The 18,359-nt window shown below is 38.7% G+C and overlaps 1 protein-coding gene across 1 annotated transcript in view; it reads right to left on the minus strand.

Moving 5' to 3' along the window:
• ZNF521 (zinc finger protein 521) overlaps positions 1-18,359 on the minus strand; it is a 229,360-nt gene that overhangs the window by 210,336 nt on the left and 665 nt on the right. Inside the window, exons 2-4 of the mRNA XM_085049847.1 lie at positions 18,021-18,359; positions 2,950-3,012; positions 1,834-1,893 (exon numbers count right to left, since the gene is read on the minus strand). The exon at positions 18,021-18,359 is cut by the window's right edge and continues 154 nt beyond it. Coding sequence (XP_084905973.1) covers positions 1,834-1,893; positions 2,950-3,012; positions 18,021-18,359 — 462 coding nt within the window. The remainder of the gene's footprint in view (positions 1-1,833; positions 1,894-2,949; positions 3,013-18,020) is intronic.

Below are 18,359 nucleotides of genomic sequence, written 5' to 3' on the forward strand. Positions count from 1 at the left end.
ATTTACTTTTTATAACCCATATAAAAGTCAAGTAAAAGTAATGAATATCTAAAAGTCATCTCAGTGGACTGGCAAAGACTGTCTGTATTCTTGAAACTCATCTTACATATTTCTGCCTATGCTGCAAGGATCCATAGATAATCCCAACTAAAACATCAAACTACCAAGAAAACAGCCTCCTTTCCAATCAATTTCACTGCCTTGCAGTAGACCTCCTTCCAAGCCACTTCTGCATGGAAAAGTGCTGGCAAAAGAAAGGAAAACTTAGATCATGTGGTTATAATTATTACCAGGCAAGGAATATTTCTTCAGCTCAGTGGTAAAGTAAAACTCTGTCGCTCTCTGCTCCCAATAGTGTCCATCGCAAAACAACTGCCTCATTAAATCTCTGCAGTAAGATTAATATGCCGTAGCTGCACTACATTATAACTTGGTACTCTATAAAAAGCACATTTAATGGTTAGAGCCAGAGCTTAGATACAAAGTATTGCTATAAAAACTTCTGGCAGTGTGTACACAGTGCAGGCCTTCTGTACTGCTTGCTCTATCAGGTTTTTTGGTTTTAATATCGGTACTGCATTCTTGCTATAGAGAAAAACAGAATGCTAAATCCTGCCTAGAAATAAAGAGAGAACAACACAGAACATGATGGGAAATAAAGAACTAGCAATGCCACTTAACCACTGAGAATTATTTTAAGGAAAAAAAATGCAGAAGAGGCACGATTCCTTGACATGTTGATCTCTAGTTTTGCAGTCGCCTATTTTTCAACTTTGTGTGTCTACAGCAGGACAAGTTTGGTTTTTTAAAAAATTTGCTTATAGTTAAATGGAGACATATGTACATTGGGAAGAGTTTGAGAAATTTCTGATTAAAAAGGCAAAAAACTCCCTCACTTTTATTCTTTTCAAGCAATCTACTTTATACATAAAGCCATTAGAACCTATGAAAGGCACCAAATACAAACCCACAGGACACACACAAAAATATAAAGTCATCGATCTGAAGAAGAAATTAACTGCATTCTTCACCTTCATAAGAGGAATAATTCCAACTGTTCTCAAACAAATTACCTACACATATTCAGAGATGGCTAGCCTTCTAGGAATATTCTTAAGGAGCCAGCCCTTACTCCAAAAGGTGACCTCAGCTGAATGAATAAGACTATTCAGATGAGTCAGTCCTTCTCTTCAGATAAAATTCTGTGAAACCAGTACCAAAGACAGAAACAAATTATTTCCTGCATTCTCCAAACCATGTTAGAGAATAAAGAAATCCTTGTTATTTTGGGGAATTAATGATTATTTCTTCATGATTGTTAACAGTATTTATCCCTGTGATCTTGACTGAAACAACAGTTTTGTTCCCCCAGCCTCACTTATTAAAATTAAAGAGCCCTTAATTAATCTCTGGTAAGAAATTATACAAACAATCTTTAAGGAAATCACCCCTATCCACATATTTTACAAATACAAAAATAGTTTAAGTGAAATGAATAATCAGGTTTATCTGAAATGGCATGGGGGGGGAATTACCCCCCTCCCAGAGAAGGATTAAATTTAACAAAAAAGAAAACAAACAAAGAAGAGCATGCTGCACTTCAGAAGCATCTCACTTTCAGTCAGCTGACCTACAAAAGGCAGAATTTCTAATTGTCAGAAATTGAAAGGTAAGGGGAAAGGAATGTTATTTTCTATTGCAAAGCCCCAAGAATGCATTCTAAGCTGAAACAGAGAAAGAAGAGTGCAGGCTTTGCAAAAACACCCCGATACAAAAATCCCTCACACTGTTGTCAAATGGTAAGCAAGCACTAATGAAGGAATTCAGCATTACCAGTCTGTGCGGCTGTGTGTCCCACACCTGCCTGATGGTCCTCTGTTTCATTTTCTTCTACTGTCAGAAAAAGGTAAACAAAACAAAAACAAAACAAACAAAAAAAAGATGTTAGGTAGGTAGCTGAAGTGTTTCAAGCATCTTTACACCAGCCTCAGTTCTGAAAGCCAGCAATGCTTGCACAACACGGGCAAGAAAAGCTGCACTGCGAAGTGCGAATGTGTAGACCAGACCAAGACAGAATACATTGCTGTATGGAAGCTACAAATCTGAGAACAGAGTGACCAAATCTTTTTCATGGCTTAAAAAAACAAATCGAATTTCCTCTGGGATATTTGTCTTCAATGCACTTTACTGTATTTGATTACGGATCTGTATTCTTGAGAACAATTCTGGGCTTTAAGATTCTGCTTGCTCCACACATATAAGAGAAAGCCTTCTCCTGGCAGATGGGAGAGGTGTGTGTGCTAATTCATACATAAGCTTTAAAAAATAATAATAATAATCCTATATTCAGTAGCAAACATCTCAGCAGTGCAGACAGCCTTGCAAAGGAGAACTAACCCCATGCTGTTTTACTGTATATACCATGCCAGCATCTTTCCCTTGGCTCACAGCTTTCCAGAGCAGTAGAACTAAAAACAATACAATTCTTGTCAGATTCACCATTCAAAAGTTGTTGGGTGAGTGAACCTAACAAGAGCCATTCTGCTGCTACTTTGAAAAATTAGAGAGCGCTGTTCTCGTATGTTCTGATACGATGCCTAAGTAAGATTGACTCTCCCAAAGCAAAAGTAAGGGAAGAGCTAAAAGGCAGAACCATTTCCTTTTTATTCTCCCAAAGACCAAGTTCTTTGAGTTAGAGAACAGCGGAGAGAAAAGAATTCGTTCTGCCTCCACAGGGGAAAAAGCTGAAAGGGGAAAGACTGCACTTCTGCAGCATTTCCACTCCCAAGAATTCAGACCTCAAAAAATAATCATGCAACTGAATTAAAGTCCAAAGATTTGAGGCATGTTTCCTGGTTCTTGGGACAGGAGAGTGCAACACTTAGGGGTCACATATAAATCTAGACATATATGCAAAAGAAGAGATACATATACACACTCCACAGGTACCTCTTTTCCTCCTCCGCCAACCCCAAGGCTTCATACAACTGGTTGTTTCTAGAATCTGAGTTTCTAGAAGAAAAACACCAGTTTTCATAAGGACACTCTTAGGACACCAGAAACTTGCAACACAGAGCATATATTAGAAAGAGTCAAGTACAGTCTCTGAAGGACTCTAAATAATCTATACCTCTTTCCCAGAGCTGCGGCTAGTAAGCAAACTCTTCTCATCTACAGAGATCTGATAAAAGTTTCCCCAGCCCTGCAGTCAGTCCAGTGCTTCATAGAATACAATTTTATAATTGTTTCAGCTGAACTTGTGCTCTGCAGCCGTGATGTTACCAGCACCTCAGCTGTGATAATACTGTATGCTTTTCTTTGTTACATTGAAGCAATCATCCCAGCATCCTCACAGCTGAAAGAAACCAGTCAGACAAAGAAGTGGGAAAAGCTCATGAAAAGCTGAGTTTTGGGGAATATGGGGTCAAACACTAACTAAGCTAAATAGATAGATGTTTCTCTAAGGTAACACAGAGCAGTAAGTTTCATTAATAAAGCAAGAAAAAAAATGAATAAAACTAGTATACAGTTAAAAATAAAACAAAAGATACCATCTATTGTGATCCCTTCTAAAACCCCAGGGAAACCTCTGCAGCAGCTCAACGTGTCATTATTTATGCCCATCATCAGCTGTTGATGTATTTCCAAAAAATGTACTCAAGAACAAGCTCTAAAACTGAAAGTGAGTCCACTCTTCCAGCCCTCAGGAGAAAACTCACTTTGCTCATCACTACCTACTAATCAGCCTTATTAAAGGCTGTAGATGTATCTGCTGTCCTCAACCATGATAAATGTCTACTACTCAGTTCAGAAAAGTAGTTTAAGAACTCTACCATTGCTTAAGTTTCAAGATGGAATTGAGGTCTTCAGGCATGAACTTTTCAATAACTGATTCCCAAGTGGCTACCTACTGAGAAGTAAACAAGATCACCACTTTTAAATGTAAACCAAATGCAAGAGTTAATCTTTTCTGCTGTTCTGTGCTTAATGTCTACTGCCACCAGCTGCAGTACCAGAATCTCTCGCTGCTCCTGAGAAGTGACTGCACAGTGAAATGTACTCAGCTGCACACTGCTGACTGAGAGGTTCACCAAACATTTTTAGCTCCTAAAATGGAAAAAATAAGCATGGATACTGCCTAACAAATTGTTTCCAGGTATGCAATTTTGTACCATGAAAACATGACAGCATATGTCTTGTGAAACCAAACATTTCACAACTTCCCTGCTATTTTGGGATCTGAAGGTTCTGTGAGAGCTGAGGTTTGCTTTCAACAAAGGCTGACCACTATGTCTTTATCACACTTAAAAAAGTAAACAAGTATAAAAGCAGGTAACTTTGTGGTGAGAATGTTTCTAAACCCTTGCTCGTCCTTTTTAGGGGTCTCAGTCACAAACAGAAACAAGTATATCACAACAGGTCATGGCACAAAGACTTGCCAATAATAGTCAACCAGACTGACATATGTCAGGAAAAATAAAACCATACTTAAGGGAAAATATGGTAAATAGAAAATAAAACTGCTCCACAAAGCCCACTGAATAAGGGAAATCTTAGCATTATCACAAATTGCCTACAAAATAGCATCTCATTTTCCTTTGCATTAAGTTAGCTCATTCCTCCAACTTGCAAGGGTATTCCTTACATTATGAAAGCTACTGCTGGTAGCATCAGATAAGCTCTCAATCAGCTCTTAACACCTTTTCCCAACTAGATTCTGAAAACTTCAGTGCTATTTCAGCTCTCAGGCCATTGTTAAACTCACTTGACTATGAAAGGTAGCATGACATGCAGCCAATGTTAACCTCCCTCAAAAATTAACTACACCATTTTCTTTCAGAAGAGGAAGACACCTTTAAACAGAATCTGTACAAAGGGATGACTTAAATTTTGCTAACCAAAACCCTTTCCCTAGCACAAGTATGGAATGTAACTAAAAAAAAGCAAAAAGATGATATGCAAATAAAAGAATGCTGTATATGCACCATTATTAATTCAAATATCAAAATTATTGATACCCCTGCACTTTAATTGCACATAGAGATGTCACCTTCATTATAGCACATCCTAGCATAAGGTGAGATGAATTCTATGTAATGAAGCCAGAATACCAGTGAAGGAGAGGTCTCAGGAAGCCAGAATAATACCTTATCAATCCAGTACAAATAAGTGATGTTACAGCTGAAGAGAACTTCTAGATACCGGTTGCCATGAAAGCAACAACATTCCTTGTCCCTACAACTACGTGTTTATGACCACAGGTCACTCATTTTGTTAGCTGTAGTAACATTTCTCAATTGACTCATCTGTTCCTTAAAACAACAAATGATCAATTTCTTACTACATATTTTCTCAGGATAACTTCTGAGAAACAAAAACAGGAACCCCAAGTAAAAAAAAAATTCAAAAAAGGACCAGATCACTACAAGTGTGGCACCACACTTATTGAGAGCAATTTAAAAAAAAATCAGTAAGGGAAAAGAGAAATCCAACATGTCAGTCCTATCTCTCCCTATAAAAGCTGTGAGTTGGACAGATACCAGTTTTTAAAATTTTACTGCAAAAACAAAAAGGTATCTCTAAACTGAAGCTGTACCTATGTAAAAGATTAGGATGTTTCAGCTTTGGTACAGCCAGTGTCCAAGGCAAACCCTGGTTTCAGTTCAGAGCACATCTCATGCTTAGGCTTCTGAATGTCAACATTAAAACCAACTATTCCTTTTAAAAGAAAGAAGGGGGGAAACAACCCCAAAGAAATGCAACAGATCAAGTAGAACCATCAAGGACAGCCAATAAGGAACACCTGTGGGAATTTTGATATTGAGGTCCTAAATTTAGAATTAAGCTCCTGGCTGCTCTACAGCAACACCTGCTGATCAATGAGGATTTCACCCCTTTTCCTGAGCCTGTGCATGGGACTCATAGTTAGACCACAAAGGAGGGAGATTACTTTGTAAAGTTGCTATAAAATATATACAGATTTTCTAGCTTGCAAAATCTCATTCACATTCTACTGAGTAACCAGGATTTCCCTTCTCTGAAAAGTTAATCTGTAGATTTAGCACCCTAAGGAAGAGCACAAGTCGTTTCTGATGCCTGGAAAAACCTTGCACAGAAAAGAAATTGATAAAATTAGAAATGTGGAAAAGTACACTTTCACTGAAAGGGAAGCCTCTTGGAGAACTCTGGCTAAGATTTATGGTTCCTGACCTATTACAAGCCATAATAAAACAAAAGCAAAAGATAACTGAAAAAAGTCTGTTTTCTTCTAGTCTAGGTAGATTAATAAATTTTGAAAAAGAAAAAAAAAATTACTGCCCCAAATGCCTGAGCCTCTTTTCAGCTTGGTAAACACAGGAGGAGAAGCTACATATCCCAAAATAAACTAAGAAAATAGATTGCTATTGATTTATCCCTTCATAAAACATATTCCTTGAGAGATGTGAAAATAAACCTAATGTAGCAACTAAGACTGTCAGGATAGGAAGTTTAGAATACATATTTTTACCTTGCACTTTGCATTTCCTACAATTCAATACCTGATCTATAAACTTCCATTAGCATATGATTAGTAATTCAATTTAAAGCCATCTTTGCACAAAAGCCTTTTTCTTAGGATGGTAACTTTGCCAAGTGCATCTTCAATCTACATGTTTGAATAATTTCTGCAGACAAGTAATAGAGACACTAGCTGTATTAGCATAATCAATACACAATTTACTGAGTTACTGAGACAGAACAGAAATAAAACGTGTGTGCCATTATTTCAGGATCTACAAATGACTGTAATTTCTGGAAGTATCTCTCCACTTTTCCTCATGGCCACATAAAAACCAAGAGGACATTCATACTGCAACCATCTACAGGTAGATATTAAGTATGAGCAGACAGATTAATCATATAGCAGAAGGCAAATTTAAGAGCCAGTTGCAGGGGACATTGAGTATCCTCCAGCTCTATTAAAGTCAATGGATTCTGAAGATGTTTCACACTTTGCAATAACATGCTGTGGAAATACATCTCCACAAGGGTTCAGTCAGGATACAAAACTGAAATTAAAGGAGTTACAGAGAAGTATTAAATGCAGGATCACGTGTCAATGAATCACCTGCTAGGGCTACACCTTCCTCAGCTTTCCTCTCTCCCTAGGTATCACTGGTGTGTAAGACTCACCTTTTAAACCCTTCTGGCTGACACATGCCAGCACAGGATTTCACACCTGGCTATGGCACATAAGAGCAGCAATTCAGTGGGTGACTTCTGGAATTCGGCAAATATTTCAGAATGCTTCATAATGGTCTTTAAGATAACTGGCACTCATAAAAGTTCAGAACTATTAAGAAAGTATTGCTTTCTGAACAGCTTCACCTAGCATCAATTCATGTCTACCAGCTACTAGCCAGATTACCAATTTGACTGTCAAATGTATATCCTCCCAAAGACTTTAATGTTAGAAGAATTGGAAAAAGAAATGCATTGGCATCTTAGCATTTCAAGTATCTAAATTCCAGAGCTCCACTGAAAACCAGTTCTGCATGTAGCCACAACTTTATGAAAATCCAATTAATCATATGCATGAATGTTTGTATGGCTGATTTGTTTTCCTTTGTGCTGTGACATACCCCTTTTCCTATTTCTATTCCCCTCCAGCATTGTAACAATATTCTCTTGACACTGAAAATTATTTTTCTTAAAAGATTCCTGTTATATAAAGCATTCTTTCCTCCTGCTTTGCTTTTTCCAGAAGACAAAGTCCCTCATAGCACTCATATTTTTCACTCCTCTCTCTAGTCTATCCCAACACTGAGCTTGTTTTTTTCCCCCTAATGTTCTTCTTGTAGAATGACTGAATTAGGAGTTCCCAATTAAACTGCAGTGGTTGGAAAATATTATTCTTATGCTAAAATAAAGTATTTTCCTAGGCAGCACATAAACATAAAAGTAATAAATATACTTAAGTGGAAAGAAATTATGCTTAAGAAATCCTTTGGATATTCTTCCAACCCTTGATCTCAAGGATGACAGTATCCAAATGTGACAGCCTAAAGATGTCCAGTTTTATATAACACTGTGTGCAGAAAAGGCAGAAGATGGTCTTTCCAGCAGCAGAGGGATAATTCTAAAACCCAAAGCTGAGTAGGGGGAGGAAAGATATCTTTTTCTGGATAGCTGAGGTAATAGATTAATTAATCCTGTCCAAAATTCTAACTTTGCCTCCATAACCATGCATCCTTTTACAGGGTTAAACCACATCTACATATACTCATATTTCTATTGTTAAGTAAACTAATAATGTTATATTTTAAACAGTATTCTTCTCCAAAGAATCTTAGAGCTTTTGCTAAACCTCAAGTAAATTTCAGTCATCCCTAAGACTCTGTATCATGCAACGTAACAGATTATAATAGATCTCAGAGTCAAATTGAGGACCACGGTGAGAATTAGCAAAGCTAGAGGGAGTAAATTCTTAGTACCAGGGTCAGGACTTTCAGCTGTCTTGCCTGTCTTAGACCAAGAACTCCACCTCCATTCCTGACACTGTGCTGTGGGCAGCCAGTGCTTTTGGGGGGAAGAGAGAAGTAAGGAGGCTAAGATAAATTTTAACCCTAATTGCCAAGTCCAGTACTTAACATGAACAAATTGATAGTTATTCCTTTCAGTATCCTGAAGCTATGTATCACCCCAGCTTTCTTACTCAACACGACATAAATAAGAATTTCTGGTGCTTCTACAGGCTTCTACAGTATTTCCAAGTGTGCTTAGTAAAAAGGAAATTCATTAAACACTGTCTACAAAAATCCAAACTCAGCAAGAGAGAGCAATTGGAATCAAACTGATGTATGGATCACAGAACCTCAAAGTAACCAACATTACATAAGTCTGAAGACAGGTGATATAAAGAAGGGCTATGAAGACTTACAGTAAAGGTTACTGTAGATGATCATTGCCTCTGAAAGTTAAGTCATTTATTTATGTGCCTAAAATGGGACACTTAAATTGAGGACTTTGGGCTTTCTGACACATTCCAGTATGAAACCAAAATGCAGCTGCATGCTTTAGCTCTATTACCTAAAGACATACATTTATGTGAGTCAATAAAAACCAAATCAAACCAAACACCTACCTCCCTTCAACTGAGATTACCCCTGATTTACCAGAGATCTCCTTCTATTGTATACCAGGGTTTTATAAGTTAATTTTTGATCCCTCAGATTTTCTGCTCTATTCTAGATTACTTTCTATCATGTAGAACAGCAATCTGGTCTATATCCACAGAGGAGCTTAGAAGCCAGAAAAAACTAGTGAGAGGGTGGTGCATCTAAATTGTCAGCAGTTCTGCTCAGATGCCACTGAGGTCAGGCAGTACCTATGGTTTTACCATGGAGGCTTTCTCAGTGCTGAAATCAAACTGAAGCCCCACCACAGCTGGAGAGTGGAAGATTTAGTATTCTCCTGCCTGCCCTGGGTTGGGAGGCAGTCCCATGGGCTGGTTCTTCAGAGTTCATATACCCTTCCCTAGTTGCTATAAGACACTGGCAGAAAACATGGGTTAAAATACATCTTCCTTTTCCCCTTTTGCCCACATCCACTGGTTAGATCACTCACCCAGGATGTGGGTGGCACCAGCTGAACTTTCTCCTCTATCAGAGGGATCTGTACTCATGTCGTGAGCTTCCTAACAAAGACCACTTACCCTCAGACTTGAGGTACACTCATTATTGCTGTTGAATCTGCCATACTTCACCTACAATATTCACTGAACTAGAAACAAGAAGAATTAGCACAGTATTTTATCTTTGTGGTTAGGGCACCCACACAGCAAGTGGGATAAGTGGACTCCAGTTCTAGTTGCACTGAAATAATTCATCAGATGTAATACGGCTGTAAGAACCTGGCAGACCAGGACCCAGGTCTCCCCTTTTTCTTCATGGTACTCAAGCTACTAGAGACCTGAGTCCCATATATGAACGCTCTTTCTCACCCTCTTGTCCAACAAATACTTAGACTTCTGAAAAGGGAAACATCATTGACAAAAATAACAGGGCGACGCACACTTATAACACAATATGCTGCTGTGTAATGACTGATGTCCTCCCTGTGAGATACAGATAAAACACCTTTAGACAAAGCACAGAACAGAACCCCTGCCTTTCACATCCTACCAGAGCAAAGAATCTTCCCTCTTCAGTAAAGGAGAGAGGAAGAGCAGGAGCACACCACCTCAATTCCTCCTAGCCAGGGAGAAAAGGAATTCTATCTTTATCTCCAGAACCTGAGTCAGTTAAGTGACTGCTATGAGTTGCCCTGTTGCACTAAGATGCCCACATCTAGATCAGAGAAAGAGCTAAGACACATTATTATTTTCACGTTTTTCCAACTGTCTCCTTGAAATAGTTTCTACTCAACAACATTCATAAACCCCTAAGCACCTGTGAATTATATAAAGAATCAAAGAGTTTGGTGCAAGGTCACTATTCCACTAGGCAATCAGTCACCTACAAACTAAGCAGAGCAGCATCTAAGTGCTAAACATCTTGCAGCATGCAAGCCCTTTTTTTTTTAATTATTATTTTGTACCTAGCCTTAAAGATTTCTGACCTTTCTCCATTGATTTACATTTGCATCTGACAAGCAAGTCTCCTACTCAACAGATTCACCAGAAATTGCAAACCAGATCTGTTCCTGTACTCTAGCTCCTTATAAGTCACGTAACACAATCCCTTCCCAGTCAGTGGTTGCACGCAGAGACCAATACAAACCCATTTCCTCCTCCCCCCATCTTCAGAGTGAAAACGTTACATCAGGCATGGATCTTGACATCCTGTTGTCCTGGAACCAGTGAATCAGAAAGTTCCTTCCTCACAATTGTATTCTTTGGAGGTGGAAAATAATTAACTTCCCCACCCCCTCCTCCTTCCTACTGCCACTGTCAAAAGTTAGAAAGTCACTTGACTCTGTCTGGAAAAAAAACCCAGCCATCATAATTCAGTGCCAGAGAAAGTTTTTGTTGATCAAAGGATAGCCTGGTCTTCCCAAGGACACTGCCTCACTACATCACATCATCCAGTCCAGAAACAGAGCAGGTATTTTATTTTTGTTTTTAAAGTTTCTTTCAAAAAGGGTATGAATCAATAACGGAAGTTGAACTTGATATGGTACCAAAAGAGTGAACAACAGAAAAATAAAACTAGAAAATCAATTATCAAGGAATTCATTGTTTGAAATATATTTTTCCAGCAAAACACAGCATAAAAATAGTAAGGGTACAACAAGTCTCAGGGACTGAACACAAAGCCATCTATTTTACAGTCAACCAGAACATTTAGACTTAGAAGTGCTCTAGCTTTTCCACACTTGTGCGGAGCACTGAGCATCTCTATGAGAAACTGGAGAGAGGTTTTGCATTCACGTTAGGTAAGGGCAAAACTCCTGTTCCATGTTATTGCCTTCACGTGAGAAAATAAGCTCTCCAAGAATGGGGTTTGGGACAGAAGGAAAACACTGAGAACCCTCACTATCAACATCCCATCCATTCTTCCTCAGGACAAAAAGGTGTTCTGCTTCAGCCAACTGTCTAACTGATGACTAGCACTTCTAAGTTTGTAAGAAGACTAGCTAGTTACTGATACTGAATTTTTCAAGAACCACAGTAAGCCCATATCACATTAAATAAAGAAGGGGGGAATGTCACTATACATACGTATATATTTATATATGTATATGTATATATATAGATATATAAAAAAGAAATCTTGAAAGACTAGAAATCCTATTCTTCTAAAGAAAAATTGCAGCTAATAGCACCTACATTTAAAAGTGAAAGTATCAGACGAATCACTCACTGAAAAAAACACCCCTCTGCCTTACTCCCATGACAAAAAAAAAGGGGGGGAGGGGGAAGCCACAATGAAAACAACTTCCCAAAATCTAAAATTTCATTGGGCTTCAATTGTGCAGAATTGGTAAGTAGCAACCCACCAACCCTTCTGAGTACACATCATATGGATTCAACTGTACAAAGAACAGTTGCAGTATGGCATGCACAGCATCACTCTAGCTAAAGGGAAATCTAAAACCCAAATGTGCACACCCCGAAAGGACATGTATAACCTAGACTAAATCCTGAAAAGGAGGGGAAAAAATTCTTCTACATCTTTTTTCTTAATAATTACGCAGTATAGAGGGGAGAAAATGTGTCTGAAACTAAAGGAACATGAAATGGAGAGAAAAAAGCATGACCAGTGCTAACCAATATTCTAAATATGGAAGACAACTGTCCTGGTTCAAAAATTCATTGGAAGAAAGCAATTTTGTGCAGTCTTACCAAAGTGTGCACAGAAGAATATAAAGCAGATTTTTTTTGGAAAGTAGGAGGGCTGAATGAAAATGTTAATTATAACATGTTGTAATAAGGATACCCCCAAGATCAGTCCTATCTTTTTTGCTACAGCATAGTCCCTAGGCATATGGCTAACTACTCCTTGATCATTATCCTGGCTAAAACTAAAGCTACTGAAGTTTAAGAGACTCATATCTAACAGAATTTCTTTCATCTCTAATAATTGCTAAACTAGCATAATTACTCATACTTGAGGTGAAATAGAACCCAAGTTGTCTAATTTTAAAACAAAAACAAACCTCACCACCTCTTTTGGTCTTTGCACATCCATCTTTTGTAAGAGTCCTATGCCAAATGTTACATTACGATTTAAAAGTATTTAAAAGCCTCTCTTTTGCTGTCCAACTTTTATAAAGACAGCAACTGGAAAACTTTAATGCTTTGTAGTAACACTCTGCAAAATGTATTTGAAAACAGACATGTACATTTTCACAGCACCAAATAAAACAGGCCAAATTCTTTGTAGATCTGTATGTTGTCCCTTCAGGGAAATATTTATATATGGGTACATACATATACCACAGTTCTGATTTAAGTGTAATAATGCATTTTCCCAACCCCCAACTGGGACTTATTGTGAGGTCAGGTAGTCCTGCAGAAACCAATGGAAACTAAAATATGGCTACGAAAAGATACTAGGAGGTTGTCTTAGGATATCAGAACTTATCTTGTATTTTAATCAATCTCAAAAAAACCAAAAAACCTCTCCAAGTATTTTAATTATTTTATACAGAAAAAAATACTGAATCCATATGGTCTACATAAAATGTTAACAGTTTCTCTGGATCTTTTCCTCATGCGCAGTTATTCAAAAGGAAGATTTTTTTTCCAAAATGTGCAAGTTTGAAAATACTGAATTGTGTTTCAGAACAAAGAATTGAGAGCTATTAAACCAGCCGTAAATTAGACAGAATGAATTATAGAGCACCATAAAGCCTTTCAAGAGATCTTAGATCATGGTGGATAACGTTATCCTACACATGTTAGATAAGTGCCTCCATACTGACAGCTTCCCTTGTTACACAAGTTAACAGCAACTCAGGAAAACAAAATCAAACCAATCCAAACACATCAGCAGCCTTACTAAACCTCTTAATATTATCTTTGTCACAAGACCTCATCTTGGTGGAAACTAGCAGTACAACCAGTAGCTGTTTAGATGTTCACTCCTAATAGTACTTAACCCCAAGCAGCAGACAATGATGGTCAATATAACTCATGCTAGCCCCAGAAATGACTGGGCAGCATTACTGTAATCCTACAGCTAATCAAGACCATCAATATCACTATGCACTGCCAAAGTCAATGAATATTACTAAAGGTTAGGGGTGTTTTTGTTGTTACGGATTTTTTTTTTTTTAATACATAAAGGCATGCTTTGGCAAGTCCAAAAGAGAACACTATAAATAGCCTGCATTATAAAAAGATGCTAATCTTAAATCCTCTTTGTAATTTCTTTTTTTTTTGTGTACTCTTTTATGTTCGGTATCTTAATTTTTGCCCTTTTTTGGATGGCCAAATAGAAGCCAGCAATTTACTCATGCATCAAACAGATGTTTTTGCTTTTCAGGCCAAATGGAACCTTATGAATTTTTTGTTCCCTCCCTATAAAATGATGATGCCAAAATAACACAGTTCCTGAAAACAAGCCTGTTCAGAAAAAGTTCTTTGGACCAATAACACTGAAACTTTAACTCAAGTTCACAGAAATAATGCCAATACTAATTGCTGTTTTTGTTTATGCTGGATTGATTATAGTCTAATCAGCAGACAATCTCATGACTTTTGCGTCTAGCCCATGCAATTTGGAAGCCAGGGAGGGCTGGGGCTGCGATTAAACATTCAAACAGCTGACAGATACAGAGAAATGTAAAGGCTACTGTTGGAAGGGGATCCGAATGTCAATTTCTCTCTCTGAACTGTTGCTGCTGTTTAGCAACATTTTTATTTTAATCCACTACTATTCTACCTTCCGTGGTACTACATCACATAATATGCACCTCTGCATGACAAACATCCTTCCACTTGGAATCTATGATGAGGAAACAAGCTACATTAGAACACAGATATATTGACTCAGTCCACCGATACTCTGCATGAATTGAGTCGCAGCTGTAAATTCATTCAGGATGGAAAGATTACCTAGGATTCCTCAAAAACAGGGAACAACTTCAAGAGACATCCTGGGTTTGGCAATATATTACAAGATACAAGCCTTCTTTAAGCAGAGCATAGGTACGTAAAATACAGCTGAGAAATGTGTCCTGCTCATCTTTCTAGGAACTAACGTTTAGTAATTTTATTTCTGCATGTAGGACACAAAATTGCATTGAGTAAAAATTTACTTTGAAGTAAAACCACACTATTTTTTTCTCTGAAAAGAAATCAGAGATCAACACTTCTATTAAACATGTGGAGCTGTACTAGTTTCCTTGTGATAGCTTATCTAACAACTACCATTTCAGTGATTTTTCATGGGTGACTTTGAATGCAATAATGAACATTACCTGGCTTTAGCTTAGAGAAACTTGTGTTTAACATTTAGCAGAACTACATTTGCATTCAGTTTTGTATAAAAAATACCTAGTTTTCTTTGCAAGTGACTGTATTTTTGTAACTTTTTTTTCTAAACAAACTTTCTCATCAAAAGCCGGTAGTAAGGGCAAAGAAAAAACCTCAAGCCCTCCTAACTAAAACCCCACAAACCAGAAAGGAAGGAGGGGTGGAGGAAGCAGTCAGTAACTCAAGTGTGATATCTCCAAAGCATGCCAAGTCACAAAAAAAGGTTTACAACTCAAATGGACAAGTTAAACAAGATACAAGAAGCTGCTCTCCCCCCCTCCCCTTGCTTTCTCATCTCAGGGGTCTCTACCACAGTTTTACTTAGGGAATGGCTCTGCCCCTGGATTTTAGGAGTTTAAGGACTCGTAACAATTGCCCTTCTCTGATACCCTTCATTTGCACAGTGCCTCTTTTGGGGCTTGTACACGAGTATCATATCTCCGACTTCTCTTTCCCCACCTGCTTTTCTCTGGCTATCCTCCCTCCCTCACCGAACACATTAGGTGATTTTGATCAAGTCAATGATACTTAATAGATTTTTTTTTTGCCAGAAACTAGCCAAGGAAATAAGATAAATTAATCAGTAGAATGAAATATAGGTCAGGACTGATGAGTTTGATGCAACTGATCCTTCCCCTGCCTTAAAGTACCCGACAGTTGAACTTTAATTCCTCCTTCCTACAGTAAAAGAAGATATTCGAATGACAGTTTTTCAGAAAGTTGTCATTTACTCTTCTTTTGAGACTTATTTTTTTTGTCACAAACGTGCAATATATTTGTAAGAGACAGTGTTTGTCACAGAAAATAATTAAATCTTATTTTTCCTCAGAAAGAAGATTTTATTATTTTTAAATTGTAAGGAGCTTATCTAATGTTAGCCATGCCTATTTTCTTTGCTAGGTCCAAACCTGAGATGCAATCTTCACCAAGTGCTGGGGGAGAGTCAGACCAAAGTTGGCAAGAAACCAAAACAGGGAAGAGAAAAAAAAAACCCAAGAAGAATAGAGAGAAATAAATATAAAAGGAATGTAAACAGAAACCAGGGTAATTCAAAAAAGTGCATTTTCAAGAAATATAAGAAATTTAGTCATTAGCTGGTTCTTAACACCCACCATTTCAGATGAACGTTAGTTTCATGCATTCAATATGAAAAACTCAATTGTCATTTTGTTTTAATGTATTTACCTGCCTTGTATCAGTATTCCCCTAAGATATAAGTTTCAAATTAAGTTATCAAAAGTGACAGACATATCAAAAATATCTCCTATATGTTCCCCCCAGAAAGGGTTGCTAAGTACATGACAAATTGGAAATGTAATGTGTAACTCTATATTTTATTTAGATGTAAAACAGCACTCATGAGTTTAAATAACTCATTTACATACATTCAAAGAATAGTTTTTCAAACAAGCTATTTAAAATACTGTTTATTTTTATCTGTAGAACTACATTTCATACTGACTAAATCAGTAATACTTAAGAAATCAGGAACTTAAATAAGTGCTGCATTGGAGGTACAGTTGAAATTCTCCTTGCAACATTATTTACAGCTTTTGTTTTTTCACTAAAAATGAAGATGCAATAATTGATGGGCAAACTCTTATCCATGAATTTAAATGCTAGTCTATGCAAGCATCTTTCAGCTCCTCAGATGAATCGCATTATTAGCCCTTTCAGAAATCTTACAATCGGACTGCTTTCAGAATACTATTAATCCACTCAGAAACTGACATGATTCAAGAAAAATAAAACAGGGAAAATGAAAGAGATATTTGAACAAAGGCCACCAAGAATGATAACCTACTCCCCAAAGGTAATTACTGCAGCAATAATTACAGATGATGATTGATTTACTGCCTGGTTTTAGCTGAAAAATAGTAAATAAGACTCTGCAAAGAAATCTCTATCATCTCCATCCTGAACATTAAGTGGTTTTCTTAAGTCAGTAGTTTATTGTCAGCAAATCCAAGCTACTCAATCTGAACCATACAATGTTGCTGTTTTCTCATTTTAGGTACTCTCAGGCAACTGGTACATATGAAAGGCAAAGCCCATACCTCCACATAAAATGGAAGCTGTATCTTTTGTTTTAAATTAAGTGAGATGTTTACAGGAAGACATTTGAAACAAACCTTCTCTCTGTAACACATGTAACAAATCACCACGAGTGAAACATGTCCAATGTCTAACAGGAGAACAATTTCCTCTATTTGCCAATTAAGTCTGAACCTTTATTCCTTTGCACTTAAATACCTGGAGGTCTAAGACTACCTCTTAGTTAAAAGTTTTCCTGCATCTTTTTGCAAATATGGCTAATTGGTCGCTCTCCTACTGGCTCTAAAACTCTTATGCGCACATAAATAAATCCTCCCTGGGAAGCTCGGAATATAAGCGTGCGCCCAAGCAACAGAACTTTCATTGTGGTATCAGTTTTAAAAGGTAAAGGGAAGAGCGGCTCGTTTGTTCTTCACAAGATGCCAAACAAAAGCACCACTGAACTGCACAAACTTCGGTAAACTAGATACAGACGGCAGCAGCAGGTAAAGCAGTAAATTCAAGGCACCCTTTATTCCCTTCTAAAGTACCTGGAGAGTTAAAAAAAAATACAGAAAAAAAAGAAAAAGAAAAGAAAAAATAATTGAAGCCTGCTCTAAAGCTCACTAAAGTCAACAAGAAGTCTTTGAAAAGGGAACTCCTGGAAAGAGTTGTTTCAATGGAAAGGAGCGCAGTTTTTCACCAGGTCCTCCTGTGCAAGTCCATAAAAGCAGACCCCGCTCCTGCTTTCTAACTATGAAACTGCGCCGGTTTCCAGGCACTCAACTCCTGGTGTTCGCCAGCCCAGCCGGGAAGGAAACGAGGCCTGCCGCCCGCCACGGCGAGGCTCTCGGGTCACCTCCCCGGCCGGGGCTGGCCGGGCTGGGCTCTGCGCCCCTGCACCGCCGGCAGCCCCGCGGGCCGCGCCACTCGCCCTCAGCTCCGATGGCCTTTCCCTCTCACCCCTCTTTCCACCCTTCACACCCCTACCCCCCAAAAGTAGACAACTTATAGATGTTCTGACCTGACGCCACCCAGGCTTTATTCAACTTCACTGCACTGTACAGACCGGCCCGGGAGGAGCGCGCCCATCCAGAGATGTTTATTTGAGGTGACAGCCACCCTCCGCCGCCTTCCCCGCTCGCCGGCGGGGAGAAGCCCCTGCCCGCCCAGCGGCTCCCGGCTCCTCGGGGGGTGGCCACCGGCTCCGGAGGGGTGCGGGGGGGGCGGCCGAGGGCTGCCCGCTCCTCGGGGAGCGCGGGATGCGCGGGCGGGCGGGAGACGCTCCGCGCCGCGGCGGGCGGAGGGGCGGCGGCGAGGGGCCCGCCGGGGGAGGAGGGGGCGCCCGGGCCGGGACGCGGCC

Source organism: Lichenostomus cassidix, chromosome 2 (genome assembly GCF_008360975.1).
Source record: "Lichenostomus cassidix isolate B80296 chromosome 2, HeHo_3.0, whole genome shotgun sequence".
Lineage (NCBI taxonomy): Eukaryota > Metazoa > Chordata > Aves > Passeriformes > Meliphagidae > Lichenostomus > Lichenostomus cassidix.